Raw genomic sequence first — 24,360 nt, 5'->3', positions numbered from 1 at the left:
AAGTTCCAGATGGAGCCAGGAACACAATTTAAATCATAAACAATTTAAGAGAAAAGTAAGCAAATATTTTTATAATCCTTTATATGACAGACAAGGATTTTTTTACATGAAAAAACAATCAGTGAAAAACATGTTAGACATGACAATATAAAAGAACATAAAATATCACTATGTTCCAAACACCACACAGAATAGTGATAAGCAGATAATAATCTGAAAAAAAAATTCCTAACAACCATGAAAGAAAATGGACCAGTATTCTGAGTATATAAATAGCTTATACGAGTTGACCTGATATGTTTTATTGTTTATAAAACCCCAACAGAAAAAGTGGGCAAAGCCCTTGAACACTTAAGCGAGGTATTCAAAATGATTAACAAATACATGGAAAGTTTCTATTTCACTAGTCATTAAAACAACAAAGTGCTCTGAGAATTCTACGTAAATAAATATAACTTCTCCACATCAAAAAAATCATTAAAACATTAAAATAGTATACAGCAAAAGCAGAATTCCTGAATATATATATATATATATATATATATATATATGCATGCTTATCCTATATATTAAAAAAAAGGAAGGGAAGAAAGGTATAAAAATGAAAACAGTGCCTATCTGTGGGTGGTTGAATTGTGGGGAATTTAAATTATCTTACTATATCTTTCTTTTCTTAAAGATCTATTATATCTAGTACCCAAATCTAATATTTTCAGTATGTAAGAAAAAAAAGGAGGAGGTTGAAAGGAAAGAAGGAGAAAGAAGGAAATAATTTTTAACTTTCAAGAAGAGGCAATAAAAAGTTTGGTGTAATAAATGTCCAGCATCCAGAACACATAAAGAACTCTTACAGCTCAACAAAAAAGGGAAAAACAACCCAATTAAAAAGTTGGCAAAGGACTTGAATAGACATTTCTCCAAAGATATACAGATGGCCAATGAGCATTTGAAAAGATCATTTAGTCATTAAGGAAATGTAAATTGTGACCAAATGATGGATGGACAGAAGGAAGGAGAGAAGGAAGGAAGGAGGATGAATGGATGGGAGAGACAGAGGGAGGGGAGGATAAAGAAGGTTTGGAGAGGATACAAATTGAAACCTGTGTATGTGGCTGGTGGGAATGAAAAGTGATAGCCTCTGTAGAAAACAGTTTGGCAGTTCCTTAAAAAGTCAAACTGAATTATCAAATGACTCAGCAACTCTATTCCTAGGTATATTCTCCAAACAATTGAGAATAGGGACTCATATACTTCCGCACACATGTTCATACCAGCATTATTAACATTTAGCCAAAACATGGCAACACAAATGTCCACTGAGGGAGGAATGGATAAACAAACTGTAGTTTATATGTACAATGAAAATTTTTCAGCCATAAAAAGGAATGAAGTATTGCTACATGCTGAAATGTAGATGAACCTTAAAAACATGCTAAGTTAAAGGAGCCAGACAGACACAAAAGGTCATACAGTGTATGAATTCGTTTTATGTGGCATATCCAGAATAGGGAGACCCAGAGAAGTAGAACGTGGATCGGTGGTAGCCAGGGGCTGGAGGCTGGAAGGAGTGGGATGGGAAGCAGCCCTGTAATGGGTGTGGGGTTTCGTTGGTGTGATGAACATGTCTTGGATCTAGATAACCAGATAGACGTGGTGGTTACATAATACTGTGAACGTACTAAATGCCACTGAATTGCTCACTCGAAAATGGTTAATTTTGTTATGTGAATTTTATCTCATAAAAAAAAAAAACAATCACAGAAAAATAAGTTCAGAGCAGCCCTTCCATGGAGACACCATCTACATGGACACCGATCTGAAATAGATATGTCACATATCCTTGAGTCTGAGATTTTGGGTACAGGAATAAAGTGCAGTAGATAAGATTTTCTCCTCCCTCACATCTGCTATGGACCGTTTGGATCTATTTTTCCACAGAATACACCCAACAGATATTTTAACAGATATAATTTCTTCATTTTTCTTGGGGGATGGGGAGGGGAACTGGTTTTAAAAACATAATGCAAAGGCCCAACTGAAAAACAAATATATCAAATTTTGAAATTACTGCTATTTTATTCTTTTTTTTTTCATATTTACTGACGATAAGGAACTAAAACCACCCTCCAAGTAAAATTATTAGCTACTCAAGGGAGCATACCAACAGATCATAATAGCTATTTTTCACAGTTGCTTGAAAGTATGTCAGAACGTTTGAATGTAATTTTAATTAAACAAATTTGCAATTAGGAGTACAATCTTGCCATTTTCCTATTACAGCATGAGCTAGAAGAACAAAAATCCTCCTAGTAGTACCATAAGCAGGAAACCTAAGTACAAGTATTATTTAAAACAATTAAACAGTGTAATTATGATGTAGAAATGTGGTCATATGTTACAGGATCCAATTTCAATCTCCACCTGGTCCAGCCATTGGCCAAATAAAGCTGCCGGCGGGGGGTGGGGGGGGGGGTGGGGGCGGGGGGGCGGCCAGGGCAGGCAGGACACAAGACATTAGAAGAGTTAAAGGCAGGAAGGAAGGATGTCCCAGAAAAGGACATGAGGATATGGAGGGGCTCCTGGCTAAAATCTCTAAAACCCATATGTTTTCTGAGAAGCACTTGAAACAGCTCTGCTCTGAAGGTTGGAGGGACCTTGAATCTTGGTTTTTCTATTAACCATTAGGATTTTTCCATCTTGAATATCTGTATGGATCTCCTTTACTTCACTATGCTAAGAATAGCTTCTTCAGACTAGTCTTCCCAAGAATTTGATCTGTTTAATATTGCCAGATATATTTCTGTATCAGATGTAATATCAGATTATTTGGGGTTCATATTTAAATAGATTTTTTCTGGCAGTAGGAATCCTGAAACGAAGAAATTCAATGTACAGGTATTCCTTGATTCACTCTAGGTTAAAAAAATTAACGTTCTAAATATAATCAAAATCAACTCCTCTCTGTTTTCCTTTTGAGACGTTCCTCACACCTCCTTTTCCTAGCTTTCCTTCCCTCATTTTGGGGAGGCTGTTTCTGCCTTGAGAGGTGAGAGGAGGTCAAGTCTAATTTCAGGAGCTGTGGGTGCTTTGTATTGTGTTGCACTTCTCTTCCCCAGAGGTGGCTTCAGCCTTTGGGGTGGGCGGTTCCACCCAGCAGGTAACCAGGCTGCCTGGCCTTACAAAACCAAAGGAAAGTATACACAATCTTACTTAAAGAGACTTCTTTCCCCAAATGCCATTTTAAGAAATGCTGATCCAAGTATTGTCCAAATTCCAAATTCCATTCATATTTTCTGGTCTGAATTGCCATGCCCTATCCTTTAAGTTAAACAGGCTGGCTATCCCCTATGAAGCGAATTTTTTTTTTAATAATAAATTTATTTTTTATTGGTGTTCACTTTGCCAACATACAGAATAACACCCAGTGCTCATCCCCTCAAGTGCCCCCTTCGGTGCCCGTCACCCAGTCACCCCCACCCCCCGCCCTCCTCCCCTTCCACCAGACAGAACATAGAGACTCCTAACTCTGGGAAACGAACTATGAAGCAAATTTAATGATGCTGGTCTTAGGTGGGCCACCCCAGCGCTGGGGACTAAGCTCTAACCATCATTCCTGCGTAACTCCTGTTTCTCAGAGGAGGCTAATGGAGATGCTTCACCTGCCCTATCCATCCTTTAGAAGAGCTACAGGGGAAGGGGATGTACAAACGGGTAAGTGGCTGAAAAGTGAAACTTCCCCCACAACATTATTCCAAATGAAAATTACCAAACACACAGGCACAAAGAGGCAGGTCTAGGGGCCAGAGTTTGGACATGTTGTTTGCTGCATCGCATGTCAACCCTCTGTGTTTATCCACTAAGTCAGGTATTCTCTAATTGACATTTGTGGAATAAATATTCGTGAAGGCACAACAGGGGGGAAACGAGAAGAAATGTGATTAACCAAAGTATTTCTAACTTTGAACTTACTACTAGAGGCTTCTTACTGGCCAAATCCGTGTGGTCTTGGCAGGTCACATGACTGCACGCTCTAATCTCGCTCCTGCTGGTCGAGCCTTCCATGGCTTTCATCCCCCCACCTCTGCTCCTCCACCTGGGCCTCCTGGCTCACCCTTCTTAATTCCTTCACTCACTCTTTCTCTCTTCCATCCCTTATGCCTTCTCTGGGGTTCATTTTTCCTTAGCCTTCTCCTTCTGCTGTTCCAGACACCTGTTCCAGGTCCCCTGGGCATCTCAGTCCTGTCTGGAGGAACTCCAACTGCCAACTGTATACTCTAATCCAGGCCCTTCCCTCATGAGCACTTAGGGCAGTATTCCCATGTAGCCTACCTAAAACTCAAGAAGACCAGAAGTAACCAAATAATCTCCACCAAAGCACTGCTCCCCTAACCTAACCCCTGCCTCAAGGTCAGCCCTCAACCTCTCAAGTCACACCACCCAGGACTCAGAAGTTATATTTGGTTCCTTCACCTCCATGCTCTCTCTCTCAAATGGGGCCACCATGCCTGTGGGGATTTTAATCCCCATATATCCTTTCCACCGGTCAGCTTTTCCCACCAGGCCCCAGCCACTGTCTCAGCCCAGACTCTTATCTCCTTGCATTCAGGTAAGCTATACAGATGTGCTTCTACCTCCAGCTTTACCCGTGGCCAACCCAGTCTCAAAACAGATAACTTACATACCTGAAAACAGCTGAATTAGCTCAATGGCTCCACATGTTCTCCCAGAAAAATCCACATGTGTATAAGGAAATACGAGGCCTTTAAGATCTGGCCCATCCCCTCACCCTGCCATGCCTCCTGTACGCTGGGCACCCTGAATGGTTTTCATCTCTCTCTCTTCCTGTCTGTGTGCAGGCCGTTCTACTCTGCCTGGCATTTCTTGGCCCATTCCATAGCTAATTCTTATTTGTCGGCTGAACCGCAATCTGTAAACATTTCTTGTTCTCATGTAAACATTTCATTTAGGGCAAAGTGAGGTGCTACTCTTCTTTGAAATCGTGATGGTGCCGTCTCTCATCGAAGGCACTCTTCACATTAAACTGCAAATATCTACATGCACTGACCTCCTATCAGACTGAGCTCCCTGAGGACAAGAGTTCATTTAAAAAGTCATTTTCACATCTCCTGACCACAAGTATCGGACAGCACAGTGCCTCACCGATGGTAAGTGTTCACATCACATGTTCACTAGAATGAAGGAGTCACAACTTGAGATATATTTTTAGCTACTCTAGCTAAGGGAAAAAGAACAATTCGGAATTATACTGAATAGAAACATTCAGAGCTCAAGGGCCCAGTGCAGCCTCAACTCTGTGGTGCCGCAGAGTTCTCTGGATCGGAAGCTGATGACCTCAGCCTGTCACCCTCTTCCTTCCTGCCCTCTTCCAATGCCACAAATCTGTAGTTCTGTGTCTTAGAACTCATTTGATCTCGAATAATGGAAACCTATGTGAAACCAGCTTAAACAACAGGGGAGTTATACTTGCTTTGGGTATCTGAGCAAGGATTGGACAGCTGAACTGGGGGAAGGGTGGGGTGCAGCTGGATCCCAGAACACAATGGAACCAGGGGCTCAACCACACCAGCTCTTCTCTCCATCACCAGCTGCTTCTCTCTCCCTCTCTCCTCACTACATTCTTCCACTGGGGAAAATGGCCAGAGATGGTTCCTAGGTATGTCACTCATGGCTTAAGCTCTCTCTGGTCTTCCATCCAAATGGAGAAAAGGCCTTACTGGCCCAGCTTCATGAGGTGCCCGACCCTGGAGGAATCATTTAAGCCGAGGGACAGAGTTCCCCTGGATCAGTGTGGAAGCTGTCCCGTGAACACGGCACACGGGGGAAGAAGCTGCTTCTAGAAAAGGATGTCAGCAGCAATGTCAGGGATCCACTACCATGACGCTATACAGGATGGCTTAGGTACATAGTGGTTTCAAAAGCCCACATTCAAGAAAGCTACGGTTTTCTGCTCTCCCTGTACAGACAGCTTTTTTCTTCCTTTCATATCGCCTTCCTTCAAAATTTTTCCTTGTTCCTCACCTGTGGCACACAAACATACACACAAGCATGTTATAATTTGACTCCTTGAATTTCTATTCAACCCTGTGATTTCCCCTCTTCCAATCAGGAAAGGATTTCCTAGGTAATCATGAATAATTTGCATACTTCCAACACCCCACACTTTTCTGATCCTGGGAGCTCAGAGCATTAAAATATATTTTTACATAGGATACAACCAATCTTCTTAAAGGTACTTTTCTTCCCTTTTATTTTCTTCCTTTTCTCTATTTGAACACTAGTCTCAAAAATGCTATTTTTATCCCAGCACTTACTCAGAATCCAACATGCTATAACCTAATTCCTTTTCCTGGGGAGCAATCCTCACCCCCACTCTGTTTCTTCTCAGTAAGGAACCGTCATAACTGATAGGCAAGGGTTCTGGCCACCCATCTGGAAAATGTTACCAAATGGGGTCTCTTTCCTGTCTACATAGAAAAGGATGTCAGTTATATCTAGAGAGAACATGATGTAAGTATGTTGTTGCTGGATTTTCTTTCTTTTTATCATTCATTCATTCATTCATTCATTCATTCATTCATTCATTCATCATATGTTTATTGACTAGTTGCTAGGTTTTAGATCTCAAATAGAGCAGAGAGTTAAAGACCCAGTGGCTGGCAGTAACTCAGAATGCAGGGGTGGAAACTGTATAAATACAATGCAATGTGGCAACTGCCAAAAAAGAACATGTTAGGCTTATTCCACCATCACTACAGAATTTTAAGAACTGCATCCATACCATGTGTGTTGCTGGACAGATGATTAGCTAGGAGAGATTACCATATTTAATAAATGCTGGGATAAGTGATTTTTCCAGTAAAATTCCATGTAAATGTCTAGACCACAGCTGTCATCTCTTGTACAAATATTTCGCCTTCTTAATTTTCACTGCTGGTTCCCTCTCCTCTCATCTTACTATTGTCACTTTCTCCTAGGAGTAAGTGGAGGCTAAGAAAAGTAGCTGGATCTGTCAAATACAGAACTTAAAACCTTTCATGGGGTATTCTTTCTCCTCTCAGAAATATTAAGTAAGACATCTTGCAAAACAGTTATATTCAAAAAAGATGAGAAGGTGACTTGCATTTTGTTGATTTTTGTCTTCATTTCCAAACTATGCTTCCAAGGAAAAGACTCTGATCTGAACTCAGATGGAGTCAGGTCTGCGCTAGAATCCCCAAGCATCTATTTGCAGGGGTCTACTTGGAGAGGACAGCCTCGGGGCAGGGGCTCTGCAAGGTAGGAAGGAAGACAGGGCTCAAAGCAGAGTCGCTTGAGTCCCTGGTGGCAGGTGTAACACCAGCAGGGGAAGGCGCAGCTCTGCCCAAACTTGAAATAGCTCAGGACACCATGAAGACCCCCCAAAGTCTCAGGTGTGTTGGCTGGGGTGGCTGTAGGGCTGACAAAATCCAGGAGGAAACCATGGACCCCATGAGTCACAAGCATGTTCAGGAGAAGTTTGTCTGTAAGTAAATGTGGGACATCCTTGGGGATCTCCAGAAATACTTGAGGGGAACTCTGCAGGAGGCTGAGGTCTCCGTGAGCAGGTGGTGGTAACATGCTGGGGATATCCCAATATAAGTTCCTCAATTCATTTCCTAAGCATCCGGGTAGCCTAGCCCTCTCTCTGCCACAGGGGCCCCACTGAGAGGGGACGCCCTTACTTGCACCACGTTGCCTTGAGGCGTCTTTCTCTTCTTCATGTAAATCTTATGGAACATTCTCCCTTGCTCTGTTCTCACTAGACACCTGATTAAATCAAGTAAAACTTTCTCCGGCTCCAAATTATACACTTGAATAAGTAGATTCTCCCCAGTGAGGCTATAGGCTATTAAAACAAAACAAATCAAGAAAAACAAAACAAAACAAAAAACAAAATGAAGTTCCTGTTGGTCTCCTGGATTTTCTTATTTAGCCATCCCCTACTTTCCACCCCCATGAAGATCCAAATCCGATCCCACCTCTAAGGAGGGGCAATCAGGAGCCCTGGAGCAGCAGTTAACACCCAAGCAGACTGCTGCCCCCAAGCCCGGCTCCTCTGTGACCACTTGTCTGCTCTGCCACCTGCTTCCACTGCACTTGCTGACTGCATGGCGCCCTACCAAACGTCCCCAGTAAGAAAGACACCCTAGATCTTGGGTGCCATTTGGCCCATGTGTATACATCACTGGTCCCTTCCCCTGGAGTTGACCTCTCATCCCCAGAGGTCCCTGCCTGCCTTTGTACACTAACAGCCTAAATCTCAGTTATGACCAAGTTAAGGAAAAGTAACTAGCCCAAGAGACACTCTGGCTGCCACATGGCACCACCCCGGCTTGCACACTCTGTGGTGCTGGAGCTCTGCTGAGTCTGTCTCTGCTGCTCAGAAATGTGGATTTTTCTTGAGTGATTCAAATGGGTCTCAAAGACTTTCTTATAAATCATAAGCCCATCTTCAGAGAGTCAACTCCAAGATCTATTATCAGAATAAGTGTTTGGTCATCCTACAGACGATTCTGAGGCTGTACAGCATCAAGCTGTATTTGGATTCATAATTCTCTTGGTTATTAAGACATCGTCATTAACTGTGAGGGTCGTGGTACGGTTAAGGCCAACCCTCTGTGGGGTATGAAAGACAAATTAACGGACACAGTGTGGAGGGTGTGTTTGGGAGAGGGAGGCAGGCTCCCACTGAAGCTCTTGACATCACAGTTGGGTGGCAGCTACTTAAAAGAAGTGACCTTGTGACCTGGGGTAACAGAAACAAAGATCCAAAATGATTTGGAGCATGACTCATACTTGCCCAAAATAATGGGTTGGGGCTGCCCCTCGCCATTGCATTTCTGTTGGCAATACTGAGACTTACATTCCCCTGCTTAGGTTGTCCTTGGAATGCACTTGAACTTGCTTTAATGTGCTCGATACCATTGGGAGTGGGACAGGGAAGCATCAAGGGACGTGGGTTACTTCTGCCTTGCATCTTAGAAAGAGAGCATTCAACCTCCACACTGCAGAAAGGTGCACAGATGCCAAGTGAAGATTCTATCCAAAGAATTCCCTGAAAACTGCTAATTGAAAGTGAAAGGGGGAAGAGCGGCTTCAGGGTTAATTTTCACAAAGGGGAGCTGCAGCACAGGGGATCACTGAAGATCCGCTCACTGAGCACCTGCCTCTCTCCTTGCCCGGCCGTCGAGCCGTCTCTCTCCCTCTCTGCTGCGGCCGAGATGCCGCTCCTGGGGCCCTGCAGGTCAGTGCCGAAGGTAATCCCAAAGAATCCTTCAGCAAACGGCGAGGTGCTGGGAACAAGGCAGAACAAGGTGTTCAGGGACTAAACTAATTGTGTTTTAATTTGTCTAACGCTGGTGGCAAACGGGGCTGCTTATGTGGCCGCGAGAAAACGCACCCCTCGTGGACTGCTTTAAAGAGAAGGCTTTGGGGAAGGGAGGCAAAGACAAATATCCAGGCTAAAAATAGTTTTCTTAGAATTGCTTTCTGGGCTGTCTGAACGGCAACAATAAAAGTTCTTATAACTCACGCCACCGGCATTGCAATAAAAGCGAGGGAAGGGAAGAAGCCGGGAGAGTTCTGAAGCGGGCCTGGCCGCCTGGAGCCACGGCCCTGCCACCGCACGCTGCCCATTTCAAGGGGACGCAACTTCTAACACGCTCTCTCAAGATTAGCTGCGGTTGGTTTTTCATTGCTGGCCAAGCTTTAAGTTCAGATAATTCACTTGTTTGGCTCTGTCACAAGAAAGCAGACCAGGGAGTGACTTGTAAACCAGAGATGTCACCCCCCCCTGCCATCCACAGCATTTTCCCAGCACACAACCCGGGAACAGCCATACTGACGACACAGCTCCAGCATCGGTGCCACTTCAGTAGTTTTATTTTTTACGATTAAATGTGTGCTCCTTTAGCTGCAGGAAGAACATGTATCATTTCAGGATGATAGTTTTCTATGAAGTCCCACTCTGCTTCCCGTGATTACCAGAACTTCCTAGTCGTATGTCTCTGGCTGCCAAATCCAAGACTTCCAGCTGTGCTGAGGTTATTCTTTATTTTAATAAGCAAGATGGGTTGATTGTGAAAGTTACTGGTTTTTACTGTGATAGCTATTTAAAAAAAAACTAAAAAAAACAAATGCAACTCTGTGCTGTTTTAAAGTATTTCACATATACAGGCTCATCTAATTTTTGCAACTGCCATTTAAAGACAATGTCAGCACCTGTGGTTGGCCGATGAGGTAACAGGCTCAGAAAGTCCTTTTATCAGACATTTAAGATGTGCAGGGCCAAGACTTGGCTGATGGCCTCTGACTAGGAATTCTGGGCTCCTTCCACTGGACTACATTGCTTCTACTTCCTATGTCATAAAATACTTCTGGTCATTTAACAAAAGCTCCTCTAAGTAATGAAGAAGGGTCAATGAGCCACCCACCAAGCATCACGCAGGGAGGCAGTCTCCTTCCACTGATATAAACATTGCGGGAAGATGGAAGCAAGTGACTATGCCATAGTGCCCTACGGAGTTTCCATCACGTGGAATAGCTTAGAAAAGCTCAAATGCAAATAAGGAACACAAGATATGAATGAGTCAACATTAATGGCTCAGTCATAAAGAACAGTACTGTTAGTTGGATCAAGGAGGGGTGAAGAGAGCTTGGGACTCACCTATAGCTCAGTATGCTTACTTCTAGCATCTTGGCCCTAGCTAGACCCTGACCATGGGTTTACGGATCCAGGAAAGCGTGTCCATATCTGTATGAGCAGGATGCACAGAGTAAATGGCAGCCCCAGGAACAAGGTGGCTGTCTAGGAGAAGCACTGGTGTGAGCATATGGCCAGGCAGCACTGGCTGCAGACACCTGGGGCATCTTCCCCAACCCCTCTTTCTTGCAGTCCAGTCAAGTAAGTCTTTTAAATCCCCCAATTCTAACTCCAAAACCCTCTACCTTGGGCTCAACCCACATCTGTCCTATCTGAGCCCACTGCGCAGTCCATTTCCACAGTTCACAAATAATTGGTGGCATCCTTACATGAAGTGCTAGAGGCTGAAGACAATGGTTAAGTTTCTTTCTGCTCCTCTTTGCTCTCTTCCCACCCCGGGCTAGGAACTATTTTAAGCAGTTGTGTCACAGGAGAAAATAAACACTGTACCCCATAATTCCTTCAGGCGTATGGACAGAGAGACTCAAATGACCAGTGTGCTCATAAATGCGCTGGACAACAGAGATCTAGGTTTTTATGTTGACATACATAATTTATTTTCTTAAGGCTTCTCATTACTCAGTACATGTCTATAATACATATTGCAAAGGCATCAAAGCATATCCAGTGACCACAGTTCTCCTCTCTAGGAGTCATCACTACTCTGTTTTTTGTTATGTGCAATTTGTAACTATAAGAATGTTTCTGCACATTAAGTGGCCTATAGACTAAGTGGCAAAGATGCTCTGGGAGAAGGTTCTGAATGAGGGACCAGAACAAAAATTCATCTTCTTTTAACCTGAACAGCTGTTATCTGTAACCTTCCGGGGTACAAATTTTTACCTGTAAAATACCTGGTTACCTGTAACCCAGAAAAAAATTGCCCATTTGTCTAACATTATGAAATTAGGTCCGTATTCAGAAGTTTATATCTTCCTGAAACATCTTGGGATCTGCTCTTTTTCACAAAATGACACTGAATTTAAAAAAAAAAAAACAATTTAAAAATACACAATTTGTTCGACTACTTGTTTATTTCAGAGAGTCTTTCACTTACTACTAGCATCTCTCAGTTCTTGATACTAGGCAAAGAGAGGGTCAGAGCTCAAGATATGCATTGATGAGCACAAGGTCAGGTGACCCTTCACTTGCCACCACCCAAGTCAGGAACTCTTACCGGGAGGAGAACGGGAGGGTGCAGGGTGCCCGAGGGAGAAAGATCTCTGAGAGGAGTTTAGAATATATGAGTGGGGCTCAGTTAAACAATTGTATGTGGCACCCTCCTGTACATCAGGAGTCAGCCAAATCTCGCCCATCACTTGTCGTAATTAAGGCTTTACCGGAACACAGCTATGTCTGTTTGATTTCATTTTATCTATGGCTGTTTTTGCAATAGCAGAGGTGGGTAGATGTTGTGGAGACCCCATGGCCCAGAAAGTAAAAAATATTTACTATCTGGCCCTTAACAGAAACTATCTGGCCCTCTTGCCTTAGATATTTTCTGAGAGTCTTTATTCAGTGAGCCATTCTTACTAAATAATGCATGCTTTTCCATAAGTCTATTCTTTTCCTCAGAGCTATAATAGCAAAGTCCAACTTGGTTACTAGTAACAAAGACCTAAAAAACAATGGCTTTAACAAGATACTTGTCTCTCACATGAAAGTCCAGGGCTGAACTGATGCTCCAGTTTCAGACACCCAGACTGTACTCGATACAACCTCCACATTGCCAAAGTCACATCATGGTCCAAAATGGATGCCAGAGTACCAGCCATCACATTCACATCCAAGTAGCAGGAAAGAAAAAGGATGGTCTCAACCCAACTTTCAGGAAACTTTTAGAAATACCTAAACATTTCTATTTATAAATCATGGGCTAGACTGGGCCACATAGGTACACCTAACTACAGTGGAGGCTCAGAACTGTAGACTTTCAGTTGGCTGGGAAGCTGCTTAGATAAAAAATCAAGGTTACATTATTTTTTAAGTGGGGGATTGGATATTGAGAGATAATTAGCAATCTCTGCCACAGGAACTTTACTCCAACCGCTGAGTCCCCTTATTAAGATAGTGCATACTCTGGGCAGGGTAATCGTTGGGCATAGCTCCAGAATAATTGGCCTTAAATATTTGTTTAGCATTTGTTTAAAAAATGGTAAGATCAGTGCCAATAAAAAGTTTTTTTTTTTTTTTTTTTTGGTCGGTTAGTTGTTTTCAAATTTCCAATTGAAAGTACGGTCTCCTCTGGAAGGAACTAGACAAATTCTCCTTTCATCAGTTAGTCTGTGGTTATGTGTCCAGACCTGCATCAATACAGTGCTCCTATACAGTCCAGTGATTTTTTAAAAAATGGAATATATTTGCCTGCCCAGTCTGTCCATGGTCAAAAGACCCTGACACTATCTCACTCTCACAGCAATTTCTCGAATTAACATGTCTCTTCAGCATTTACCCTCACCACTGCAAATCACCTACTAAGTCAGAAAAAAACAATATTTATGCCTCCCCAACCATACTTACTCCCATATCTCTAACATTTAAGATCTGATCATCTCCAACCAGAAAGGGCTATTCGTCCTAACTTTTGACACTGATGATACGAGAGGTAGATGTTAGGCTAAGGCAACGTCAAGAAGCAAAAGCTTGAGAAACTTGAGAAATTAGGAATGGATTCTGAATCCTTGATTCCCAAGGATTCTCCAACAATGGAGAAAAAAATAATAAGTCATGTGCTTTTGGTATCTTAGTTAATACCAAGCAGTCTTAGTTCCATACTTTCTCTCCCCTTCAAAAGGAAGTAACTGGAATTTCACTATCAACATGCAAATTCCTAGAAATATCTCTCACAGAAAAGTCCCGGGCTAAATGGGTATTCCATCATGTCAAAAACCCAGGCTGCTCCATATATTCTTTTTTCTATAAAGTTAGGGGATATCATCTGCAAACTCCAAAACATATTTAAAAGCTGTCAATAGCGCTGAAAGCAGGGAGAAGCCAATGAGAAGATGTGAAGGAAAGAAACACACACAGTGGCATTTGTCAGAAAATACCAGCAAAGACACATTTCTCAGAGCGGAGGGTTATTTATAATCTGAAGTTCAAAATCTTTACCACCAGTAAGTGTTGAAACTGAGGTAAACAAAGACAAATCTTTTGTTTGTAAGAAGAGAAGATTTGCGGTGGGAGGCAGAACTACACAAAGAATCAATGAGATGAGTGAGTTATTTCTTGGCACTGGAGAGGACAACTGCTGTAGGGTGGTGGAAACAACCAGCCTGAAGGATCATCTGAGCCCCTCTCTGCCAGGTCAACCCCCAACCTCACACCTCAACTTTGTGCACATAGCTGGTGCAGAAAATCCAATGCCATTCAAATACAAGTAACAAAAAGGCAAATCACATGCATGCCACAGGTACATCAATTTTAAAACTTGGAGAAAATAATAAGGAAGATGGCAGAAAAACTTATTAGCAAAGAAGTCATAGAAAAAAAATGTTGCCCAGGGACCGTAAGAAATTACTGGCCAAATATCTTGCAATAAATTTTAAAAACCAAATGAAGCAATTGCTCTATGAAGTAAAACTACAGTGCAGAAATAATTCAGAGAATAGATGGCAAGAAAACAGGAGGAACTGAAATGCAAGCTCAGAAAAGGGGGAAAAACAAAGTAACAAAGATGGAAATGGAATGTTAGCAAGGAAGAAGAAACTGCAGAAAATAGGAAGGGACGGAGAAAGTAGTGATGAGAAAAGCATTCAAAATCAAGTGAAAATAAAGAGTTTTAAAACAGTAGAGAGAAAGTAATAGGCAGAGAAATCAGATAAAGAACAGCCTACTCATACAGAACTGGAATTCCTGAAGAATGTAACAGAACAATGGATCAAAACAAATCTATAATGATATAACTTAAGAAAACTTTTCTAAAACCAAAGCAGAGTCAAATCCCATCAGTGTAAGACCACCACACACCCACACACCCACACCCACCCCCTCAAACACCCCCTCTCCCACACCCCAGGGAGAACAGGCCAACACCGAGATGGATCCCGATAAAGTTACTAAACTTTATCCGAGGACCTAATACAGCTTTTGGCATGTGGCAAGTGCTGAATAAATATTCACTGAGAGACTGACAAAACAGCTTTTTTTCTCCAAACCCCTGTTTCTGCCACATCTCCTCTGTTCCTGGGATGTGATATGGTAACAAATCACTTCTAAAAACAATACTGAAAAACTCCAAGATCTTTAAAACATTCTGTTTCACATATTTGCTAAGACAGGAAAGATTAAAGATGCATTTTAGAAAGATTTATAGAAAAGATTGATATCAAAGCCTTTTCTCATAACTATATATTCACTATAAATTCTGGAGATATTTTGTCTCATCTGCATTGAATTTCAGCAAAATTTTATTATATGTTTTCATATGCCATTTGTCACATAGAGACAAAAAAAACAGATAAAATCAGAAAGTATTTTTACTTACTTTGGATGTTCAAATTTATCTATCAGATCAACTTTTTCCACCAGGTCTCCTCCAACTGTTCGTACCAAGTCATAGAAATCATTTTCTGTATAATTCTTGGAGGGTAACCAGAATGAGATGTCATTTATCACAGCAGGGTATTTGCTAAGAGGCTAACAAAACAAGAGAAGAAAAGATAGATTGATTTGTTAGTTGGATAAGAATGTTTAAATTTTTCATGGAAAGTTACACTTGGCTAATTAGAAAATGCTGGTAAAACATTATTTGAGTCCTTGAACTTTCAGGAACAAAATGAACTTAAACAATAAGCCAATATTCAAAACTAGCAAATTCCATTATGAATTTACAGATTCTTATTGTATTCATGTGTAAATTACCATATATTATATTTATATAACCATTAATGTTCAATTTAGTATAAAGCAATTTGAATATATCATATTTGAGTTTTTTTCGTTTGAAGACTAGAGGAGAAAAGTTCAAATTTAATTAACAAGCGATTCATTATAACTTCCTATGATTATTTTTAGGAAGTCATTTTAATAGAGAAATAAGTAAAGGCTTGTCAAAATTGATATTTCAATTAGTAATGTCATTATTTGTTAGTATTTCTAATTATTAAAATAAAGCACTGGGATGATAAGTAGTCACTGAGTTATTTTTCAAATTATGACTTTAAGGATGGATAAACACAAATGTAGCCATTTCCCCGTTTATCCTATTTTTTTCTCCAATTTATTCAAGCTCAATATTATATTGGGCAGACACTTAAAATTAGATACTTTTAAAAGTTACTGCCTTTGTTTACATGGCTTATACACATATAAGTGTATATATAGCAAGTATTGGTTATAAGTTACTGCCACAATAAAAAATGTTTCATTATATAACTATGAAGTCCTAAGGGGATATGTGCTAAAGTATAAATATATCTGTTAGAAAAGCAAATTTATAAACCGGTTTACACCAAGCCTGATATTACTATAAACCCTTTGGTGAATCACTGATCAGAAAAAGTATATAACTTTTTAAATGGTAAAACCTCTGAAGAACCAAACACTCACACAAAAAATGATTATTCAACTTGAAATATCAATAAAGTTGTCAGACAAATGCATCGGTTCAGAACACACATTTCAAATGAACATAATAAAGCTACCATCTAGGTGCTTTTGACAAAATATCACGGCTCCTGAAAAACATCCTTGGTTTTCTCTCCTCCAGTAAAGTCAAGATCCTGTGATAAATCCTCCATGGGTTAATGTAACAATACACGATAGGACTATGCTGGTTATACCAGTTGCTTTTTCCTTAGACAACATCCTTTTGCCGCTTGAGGAATGTGGAAATTTAGGGGGATTGGCTAAAAGGCTGGGATTGCCAAGAATTAGCATGTAATGTCCTCTTCAGTTGACCCAAGCTGAGGTACCAGTGGGCTCTTACATCAGACATGGGAGGCGCCCAACGGAGCATTTGCTGTCAGCAACCCATTGATAACACGTAATACGCGATAATAGTATAATAATGCCGTCAGCCAGAATACAGGCCCCCAAGACATTAAGAAATACATTTTAAAGTAAATTACCATTTTAAAAACCAGGGAGAATAGCTCAGACTGTTTGTTGTACCGCAAACTAGTTCAAGCTAACAAATTATATAGAACAAGTTTAAAGTCATGGTTTTATCTAAAGGAAGCAAGCATTCACTATACTAATTGGCAGGTGTCAGATGTGGGATACTTCCTAGTGACTTTTGCTTTCTCGAGATGGGGGGGAATAAAAGTTTGTTTTAAAAATGAGGTAATTACAGATCTATGGCTACTGGAATGTAGGCTTTCTGAGGCTTAGCAGAGGTGGTGTTAAAAACTATCCAGGGCTTCTCACTGATCTTGGGATAAAGTCCCCAGTTCTTGAAAAGCTCTAGCTCCTTCTGTTGTCCTCCAGGCTCACATGAGCTTGGCTTATTTGGTTTCTTGAACACACTAAGCTACTTCCTCCATATACTGTTTCCACCTTCCCTACCCTACTTCTGGTCCTCGGCTACCACGTTCACTTCTAAGTCTCAGAGACTCCATCCAGCAGTCCCCTGTTATGACAGCCTATACTTCTCTTTCAGAGCACCTTTCGTAATTGTAATGGTCTGTGTAATTACTTAATGTCCGTCTTCCCAGTATATTTCAATTTTTGAGGGTGGAGCGTGTATCTTTTTTTAACTTCCTCTATTAGCCGTGATATTGTAGGTATTCATCAAGAGCCCATTACAATGCTACCATGTGTGAGCAATGGCTATGTTACAGTGAATTACGTGAATCAGTTTAGCTGTTCTTTCCTCTCTAACCAGACCGGCTAACGGACAGGTCAGGTAAATAAGTCATAGAGACTTGCCTCCATCCCTGGCTATGCTGCATGATAAAGACACAGTGACCATACGGAATGACAAAGGTGAGGCTGGAGAGGCAAAGTGATTTGATAGGGACTTGCTAATCCACAATCACAGAACTAGACAATTTTAGAATTGGAAGAAATCTGTTAACTGAAAGAGGTAAACTGAGGCAAGCTTGAATGACCAGAAACTGGGTTTATTTAGGAATAGCAGAGGAATTGCAATTTGGAAAATGCATGCTGCAGGCAGGTCCAATGAGGGCTTGGGGCAGCTCTGTTAATGGGAAGGAGCGCACAGAGAAGGGAGTCCAGCAAGAGTCTGGAGGATGGCAAAAGGTTCTTGGCAGATGTTCATTGGTCAGGAGACGAGTCTCAATTCTCTATAAATCAGGTATTTACAGGGACCCAGTCTCCCTGTTCTCGAGTTCCATTCTTCTGAGGGAGCACATTTTCTATCTTCGGTTCCATTTTAGACTGAAATCCTTTTACAGACTTTAAATAGCATAGTATTATTTTTGTTTCCTCATTTCTTTTCTTGATCTAGATGAGCAAGGTCTACTTTATTGGTTTTACCAAATAACCATGAATTGATTTTTTTTTCTTTTGAGATTGTCTATGGAATTCTTGTAGTGTTTTTGTTTGTTTGTTTGTTTGCTTTTTTAAGACCTGAGAAGGTGATCAAAAACTACAGTTACAGTGGAGACTTTAAAAATCACAAGTCAATATTATGAACTATTTAATAACACTGAATTTGAAAACTTGGATTAAATGGTAATTTTCACTCAAGACAGAAAATTTAAACCAATGGACAATGTCAATTGAATTATCAGTCAAATCTCACAACAAGTGTTAGACTCCGATGGTTCATAGTATAACTTCATCAAATATTTCAGGTGAAGCAGTCTCTTTAATACACAAACTATTTCATTAAACAGAAAAGGAGGGAAAAATCAGCTAATTTTGTGAGTTTATAAACTTGAAGCCAAAGCTGGATAATCAAGAATAATTTTAAAAAGTTGTAGACAAATTTCACCTTACAACCTACAAATAAATCCTAAATGTAACTTCAACAAATACAAGTCGACAGCCTACTAACATTAGAACACAAAATGACCAAGTAGGGTTTATTCCAGAATAACAGGAATGTTTTGAAAAAACAAACAAACAACAACAAAAAAAAAACTACTGCTCAACACATAAAGAAAAAAATCATGATTATTTTTCAGAGAGAGGAAGTATTTGATAAATGTAATACTTATTCATTATAAGAAAAAAGAGTTTTTTGGCAAACTATAAATGGAAGGCAGTGTCCTTCCTTCCAAGACATTTATTGAAAACCTATAGCAAACATATTCAATGTTAAAGTTTTTTAGAAGTATTCCAAATCAAGAGTAACATAAGGATACCCACTCTCACCCTTGTTCTGTCATATTATAAATCCTAACCCAAGGCAGTAAACAACAAAAGCTATTAGAATGGAATCAGGCAAAATTTGTGATCCCCATTTGAATCTTCCTTATAACTGTATGACTTTTGTTGCAGAGCACCAGCAGATACTTAGAAGGACAGAAAGAAAATTTTCCCTCTCCTGCATTATCCTTATACTTACAGCATTGTGGCTACTTCTAATGGGGTTGGAATAATATCCTTGTTTTATTATCCTGGGAACCTATAAATGTTTTTCAGTTTGCCCTTTTAAAAACCTCTTATCTCTGCCAATTACTGACAGTTCCAACCCCAGAATTGTTTTATTTCCTATTTTGGGTTGGGGGACAGAACAATCATGGAGTTATGCACCACCTTAACTCCAAGTCCTCCAACTGTACCGAGTGCCCCCTGTAGGTTCATATCCCTGTCACTATGTCCTCTAGAACCAGGACCAACATCTGGTTTACCCGTGTAGCCCAGCAGCACTACAGTGTCCGGCTAATAAGTGCCAGTTGAACTCATGCTGAATTGACTGCACTATGGGGTCTGTGGCCATACTTCCCAAATTTTCAAGGATAGTTTGAATTTTTAAAATAGTAATTATGATTCCAAAAAGGACAATTCTCCATGGAATCTGGGTCACATGAATTTGGTTTCTGAAGTTGTATTCTCCCCTTTTTCTTTCAAGTAGTTCTGCTTAGTAAGTTTTACACCCATGTCCCTTTACTCTCCCCACTGCCCCTACTTCCCTTTAAAAGGCCCACTCATATCTTTAGACCCGAGTCTCCAGACATGCGGCTGAGAACACTGGCAGTTGAAGTGCCAGAGTCCAAGTATTTAACAAGAGGCAGATAGAAGTGGGGTGCATTTCTCCCCTGCTCCAATTAATTTCAGCTTTTATCTTATCTTTTTGCTGTTTAATTGATTTTATTCTTTCTCTAGTTTATTTAGGTGAAAAACTAACTCCTGTATTTTGGGGCTTTCTTAGTTTTCAGTAAAAGTATATAAGGCTATAATGTTCCTCTCAGTATCTTTTTAGATATATCCCACAAACTATGTCCTTCTCTAAATTTCCTTTCTTGCATTCTATTGGCAATTTTAAAAAATATTCTGGTATTTTTCCTTCAGTTAAAAAGCTGTAAATTGTATGTTTATTATTTTATTTATTTATTTTTTAGGATTTATTTATTTATTTGAAAGAGAGAGAGAAAGAAAGAGAGAGAGAGAGAGAGAATGAGAGAGAATGAGACTGCTCGCTGAGCAGGGAGCCTGACACGGGGCCCAATCCCAGGATCCAGGATCATTATCTGAGCTGAAGGCAGGATACTTAACTGACTGAGTCACCCAGGTTCCCCTGCATGTCTATTCTTTAATATATACACACACAAATATCCTTTAATAAACTGTTCTAAAGCCTAAATTTATTTAGGATCATCTATTCTGTCTTAAATGACAGAAATGTCACTTTTTTTTTCCTCCCCAACTATTGGATTTTTATCTTTTAAAAAGCACACACAAGGGGTGCAACATTGTTGGTTCATAAAGGTCTTTTCCTTGGCATTTTGAAATTATTTTTCTAGACCTATTATGCTGATGACAAGTCTGCTGTCAGCACCATTTCTTCCTAGGGAATCTCTTTTCTTCTTGGCAGTTGGGAAGTTTTATCTTTATCCTAGAGGCTCTGTAGTTTGATTCTGATTAGGTCTGGTCTGCATTTATCTTTGTTCATTCTGCTCAGCACTCAGGGTGTGCTTGCAATCAGAGGGCTCATGTGTTGTTCCACTTTGGAAAAATTCCAGCCACTCCTTCTCTGCCATTCTTTTCATTCTCTTCTGGAACTGCAATAATACATATTATGGAGCTTCTTACTCTATCTTCTCTTAACTGATCAATTTGGTTTTTAATCTTTATGTATTCATGCTGGATTCTTGGTGAGTTCTTCAGTAAATTCTTAATTTCTTAATTCTCTTCTCAACTGAGTCTAGTCTCATCTGCTTTTTCTTCTTATTTCAATGAATCTGTTATTCATTTGTGATTTTTTTTACATCTACTTACACTCTCTTTCTTTTTTTTAATTTATTTTTTATTGGTGCTCAATTTGCCAACATATAGAATAACACCCAGTGCTCACTTATACTCTATTTCTGCCTGTATTTGCCACTTATTCAGAATTTCCCTTTCTTCTACTCCTTTTGTATTTTTTAATGGGTATTATCCTTTGTTGATCTCTTTAAGGATGTTAGGCATTGTTTTTTCTTAAAGAATGCTTTCTGATTTTACCTTACTCCCCATTGAACCCAGATTCCAGTTGCTATTTTGGCTGACACTCTGAGGTTAGAGTGTTTTTATATGGTTTGGAATTTGTGTGTGCAGACCTATCTTGTATGAGAGACAACCACTAATATCCTCTCTCTCTTTTTTTTAAAGATTTTATTTATTCATTCATGGGACACACACACACACACACACACACACACACACACACAGAGAGAGAGAGAGAGAAAGAGAGGCAGAGACACAAGGTAGAGGGAGAAGCAGGCTCCATGCAGGGAGCCCGACATGGGACTCGATCCCGGGTCTCCAGGATCACACCCTGGGCCGAAGGCAGCACTAAACTGCTGAGCCACCCAGGCTGCCCTAATGTCCTCTCTCTAATCACCCCTCCTTGGTTAGAGATTTTTGTAGTTCCTATACTTGTATTCCTAGCCCAGAATCAAATTGGTAGTGCTTTCTGGGTTCCCACCTATGGTGAGATTGCTGATGATGCTATAGGGGTGACTTATCCCAGTTCCTGATAAAGAGGCCATGTCTCAAAATAGACACACGGATCAATGGAACAGAACAGAAAGCCGAGAAATAATCCCATGTTTATATGGTCAATTAATCTTTGGTAAAGGAGGCAAGAATATACAATGGGAAAAAGACGGTCTCTTCAACAAATGGTGATGGAAAACTGGACAGCTACATGCAAAAGAATGAAACTGTACCAGTCTTACATCATGCACAAAAATCAACTCAAAATGGACTAACGATCTACACTTGAGACGTGAAACCATAAAAAAATCAGAAGAGAGCACAGGCAGTAGTTTCTCTGACATTGGTCGTAGCAACGTTTTTCTAAATATATCTCCTAAGGCAAGGGAAACAAAATAAAAATAAACCACTGGGACTATATAAAAATAAAAAGCTTCTGCTTTTTACGAAACAATCAACAAAAGTAAAAGATAACCTACCACATGAAAGAAGATATTTGCAAATGTGGTATCTGACAAAGGGTTAGTATCTAAAATATATAAAGAGCTTCTATAACTCAACATCCCAAAGCCAAATAATCCAATTTAAAAATGGGCAGAAGACTGATGGCTAACAGAAACATGAAAAGATGCTCAATATCACTAAATCATCTGGGAAGTACAAATCAAAAGCACAATGAGATATCATCTCACAACTATCAGAACGACTAAAGTAAAAAGTTCAAGAAACAACAGGTGTTGGTGAGGATGTGGAGAAAAAGGAGCCCTTATACACTGGTGATGGGAATGCAAACTGGTATAGGCACTGTGGAAAACACTACGGAAGTTCCTCAAAAAATTAAAAATAGAATTACCATATGATCCAGTAACTGCACTACTGGATCATATGGTAATGGTGCTGCACTAGATGGAAACACTAATTCAAAAAGATCTATGCACCCCTATGTTTACTGTGGCATTATTTACAATAGCTAAGAAATGGACAAAGAAGAAGTGGTATATCTATACAATGGAATGTTACTTAGCCAGAAAAAGACTGAAATTTTGTCATTTGCAATAGCATGGATAGATCTAGAGGGTGTAACGCTAAGTGAAATAAGTCAAAGAAAGACTAATATCATATGATTTCACTCATGAGTGGAATTTAAAAAATAGACAGACACAAACAGAAAGAAGATACAGAAACCTAGACTCAACTATAGAGAACAAACTGATGGAGAGGTGGGTGCTGGGATGATAGGGAATAGGTGGAGGGGATTAAGAGTACACTTAATGTTGATGAGCACTGAGTAATATAATAATAAGTGGTGAATCCCTATACTGTGCACCTGAAACTAATGTAACACCGTATGTCAACTATACTGGAATTAAAATTAAAGAGGCCATGTCTCTGTCCTGTTCTCTCCCTAGGATCAAAGCTTCACTTAAGCTACAGGTCATGGTGGCAGCAATTTGCAGCAGTGATTATTGCCTCCTTTCTAGAGTAGGAGAGCACAACCACCTGACCCTGCACATCATGTGGAGCTCTTTTAGTCCTGATGCTCCACCAGAGCCAGACCATTGGTTTCCCTTCCCTGCTTACGAACCTGGCGTGCGCAGTGTCTTCATTCTCACTCTCCACTTTGTATTTGTCTCTTGTCCACAGATACAGCTCTTTTTGTAGGGGGAAACGGCAAAGGCATGGTCCTGTCTTTTTCATGTTCTCTTTTTAGATTTTTATCTATTACTGCTGCTTGTGTGAAGCAGGTAAAGAACAGCCTACAAAGCAACACCAGCTTGACTCTGTATTTCCTTACACAATGGTTCTCAACTTGGTATGGGAGAGGACACAGACCTCTCTGAGAATATGAAGATTCAGATCTTTGTTCCCAAAGCATATTTTCCCAAACACAGATTTCTGCCTAGGCTTCTGGGGTTCGCAAACCCAGTAAAAGTCATTCAAGGAGTCAGATATGGATCCCATCTCCGACCTGTACTTAAAATCGTGCCGTAAATTCAAATACAGATGACTGAAATTATTATTCGAACGGAACTGATGAAATACCAAAATTGTTCTTTACTACCATATGAGAGACACATAAGTATGTATAGTTTGCATTCACATACACTGTAGGGAATGTACACTTGATGATAATAAAGCCAAACACGAAGTCATCGTTGTCTTGTAGTAGCTACTAGGAATGTAGTCATATTTGTATAAATAAAAAAAGTCTGCTTTTTACAGGCTGGACTAAGAAACTCCTTACTGTAACTCAGAACAACTCTGAAGGGCCACCGTGATTTCAGAGCTGCCTATGGGTGTGCTGAGGCCTTTGTTGCATCAGACTTCTCCCGCTGACCAGTCCCACTTCTGTACCTTCCCTTCCACGGGGGTTGATCCTGACAGAACTTGATAATAAGCCTCCGGCTTGCTAACCTCTGTCTTAGAGTGTGCTTGCTAAGGGAACCTGACTTGTGACTCCTAGACATCAACAAGACCAGTTGATGGAAGCATTTGGAGTGTGTAGGGGGCCAGCAAGCATCAAGGGACCTACACTCACTCAGAGAGAGGCAGATCTGGATTGGAGTTCG

General features: G+C 40.3%; 1 protein-coding gene across 3 annotated transcripts in view; it reads right to left on the bottom strand.

The window, feature by feature from the left end:
* Positions 1 to 24,360, bottom strand: part of FARS2 (phenylalanyl-tRNA synthetase 2, mitochondrial) — a 375,390-nt gene that overhangs the window by 118,226 nt on the left and 232,804 nt on the right. For all 3 annotated transcript variants that reach the window (XM_035710517.2, XM_049106000.1, XM_049106001.1), the window contains one exon: positions 15,228 to 15,379. In XM_035710517.2, coding sequence (XP_035566410.1) covers positions 15,228 to 15,379 — 152 coding nt within the window. The remainder of the gene's footprint in view (positions 1 to 15,227; positions 15,380 to 24,360) is intronic.

This window comes from Canis lupus, chromosome 35, assembly GCF_003254725.2.
Source record: "Canis lupus dingo isolate Sandy chromosome 35, ASM325472v2, whole genome shotgun sequence".
Taxonomy (NCBI): Eukaryota; Metazoa; Chordata; class Mammalia; order Carnivora; family Canidae; genus Canis; species Canis lupus.
The sequence above is the reverse complement of the archived record's forward strand: the minus strand, read 5'-3'. Positions and strand labels throughout refer to the sequence as shown.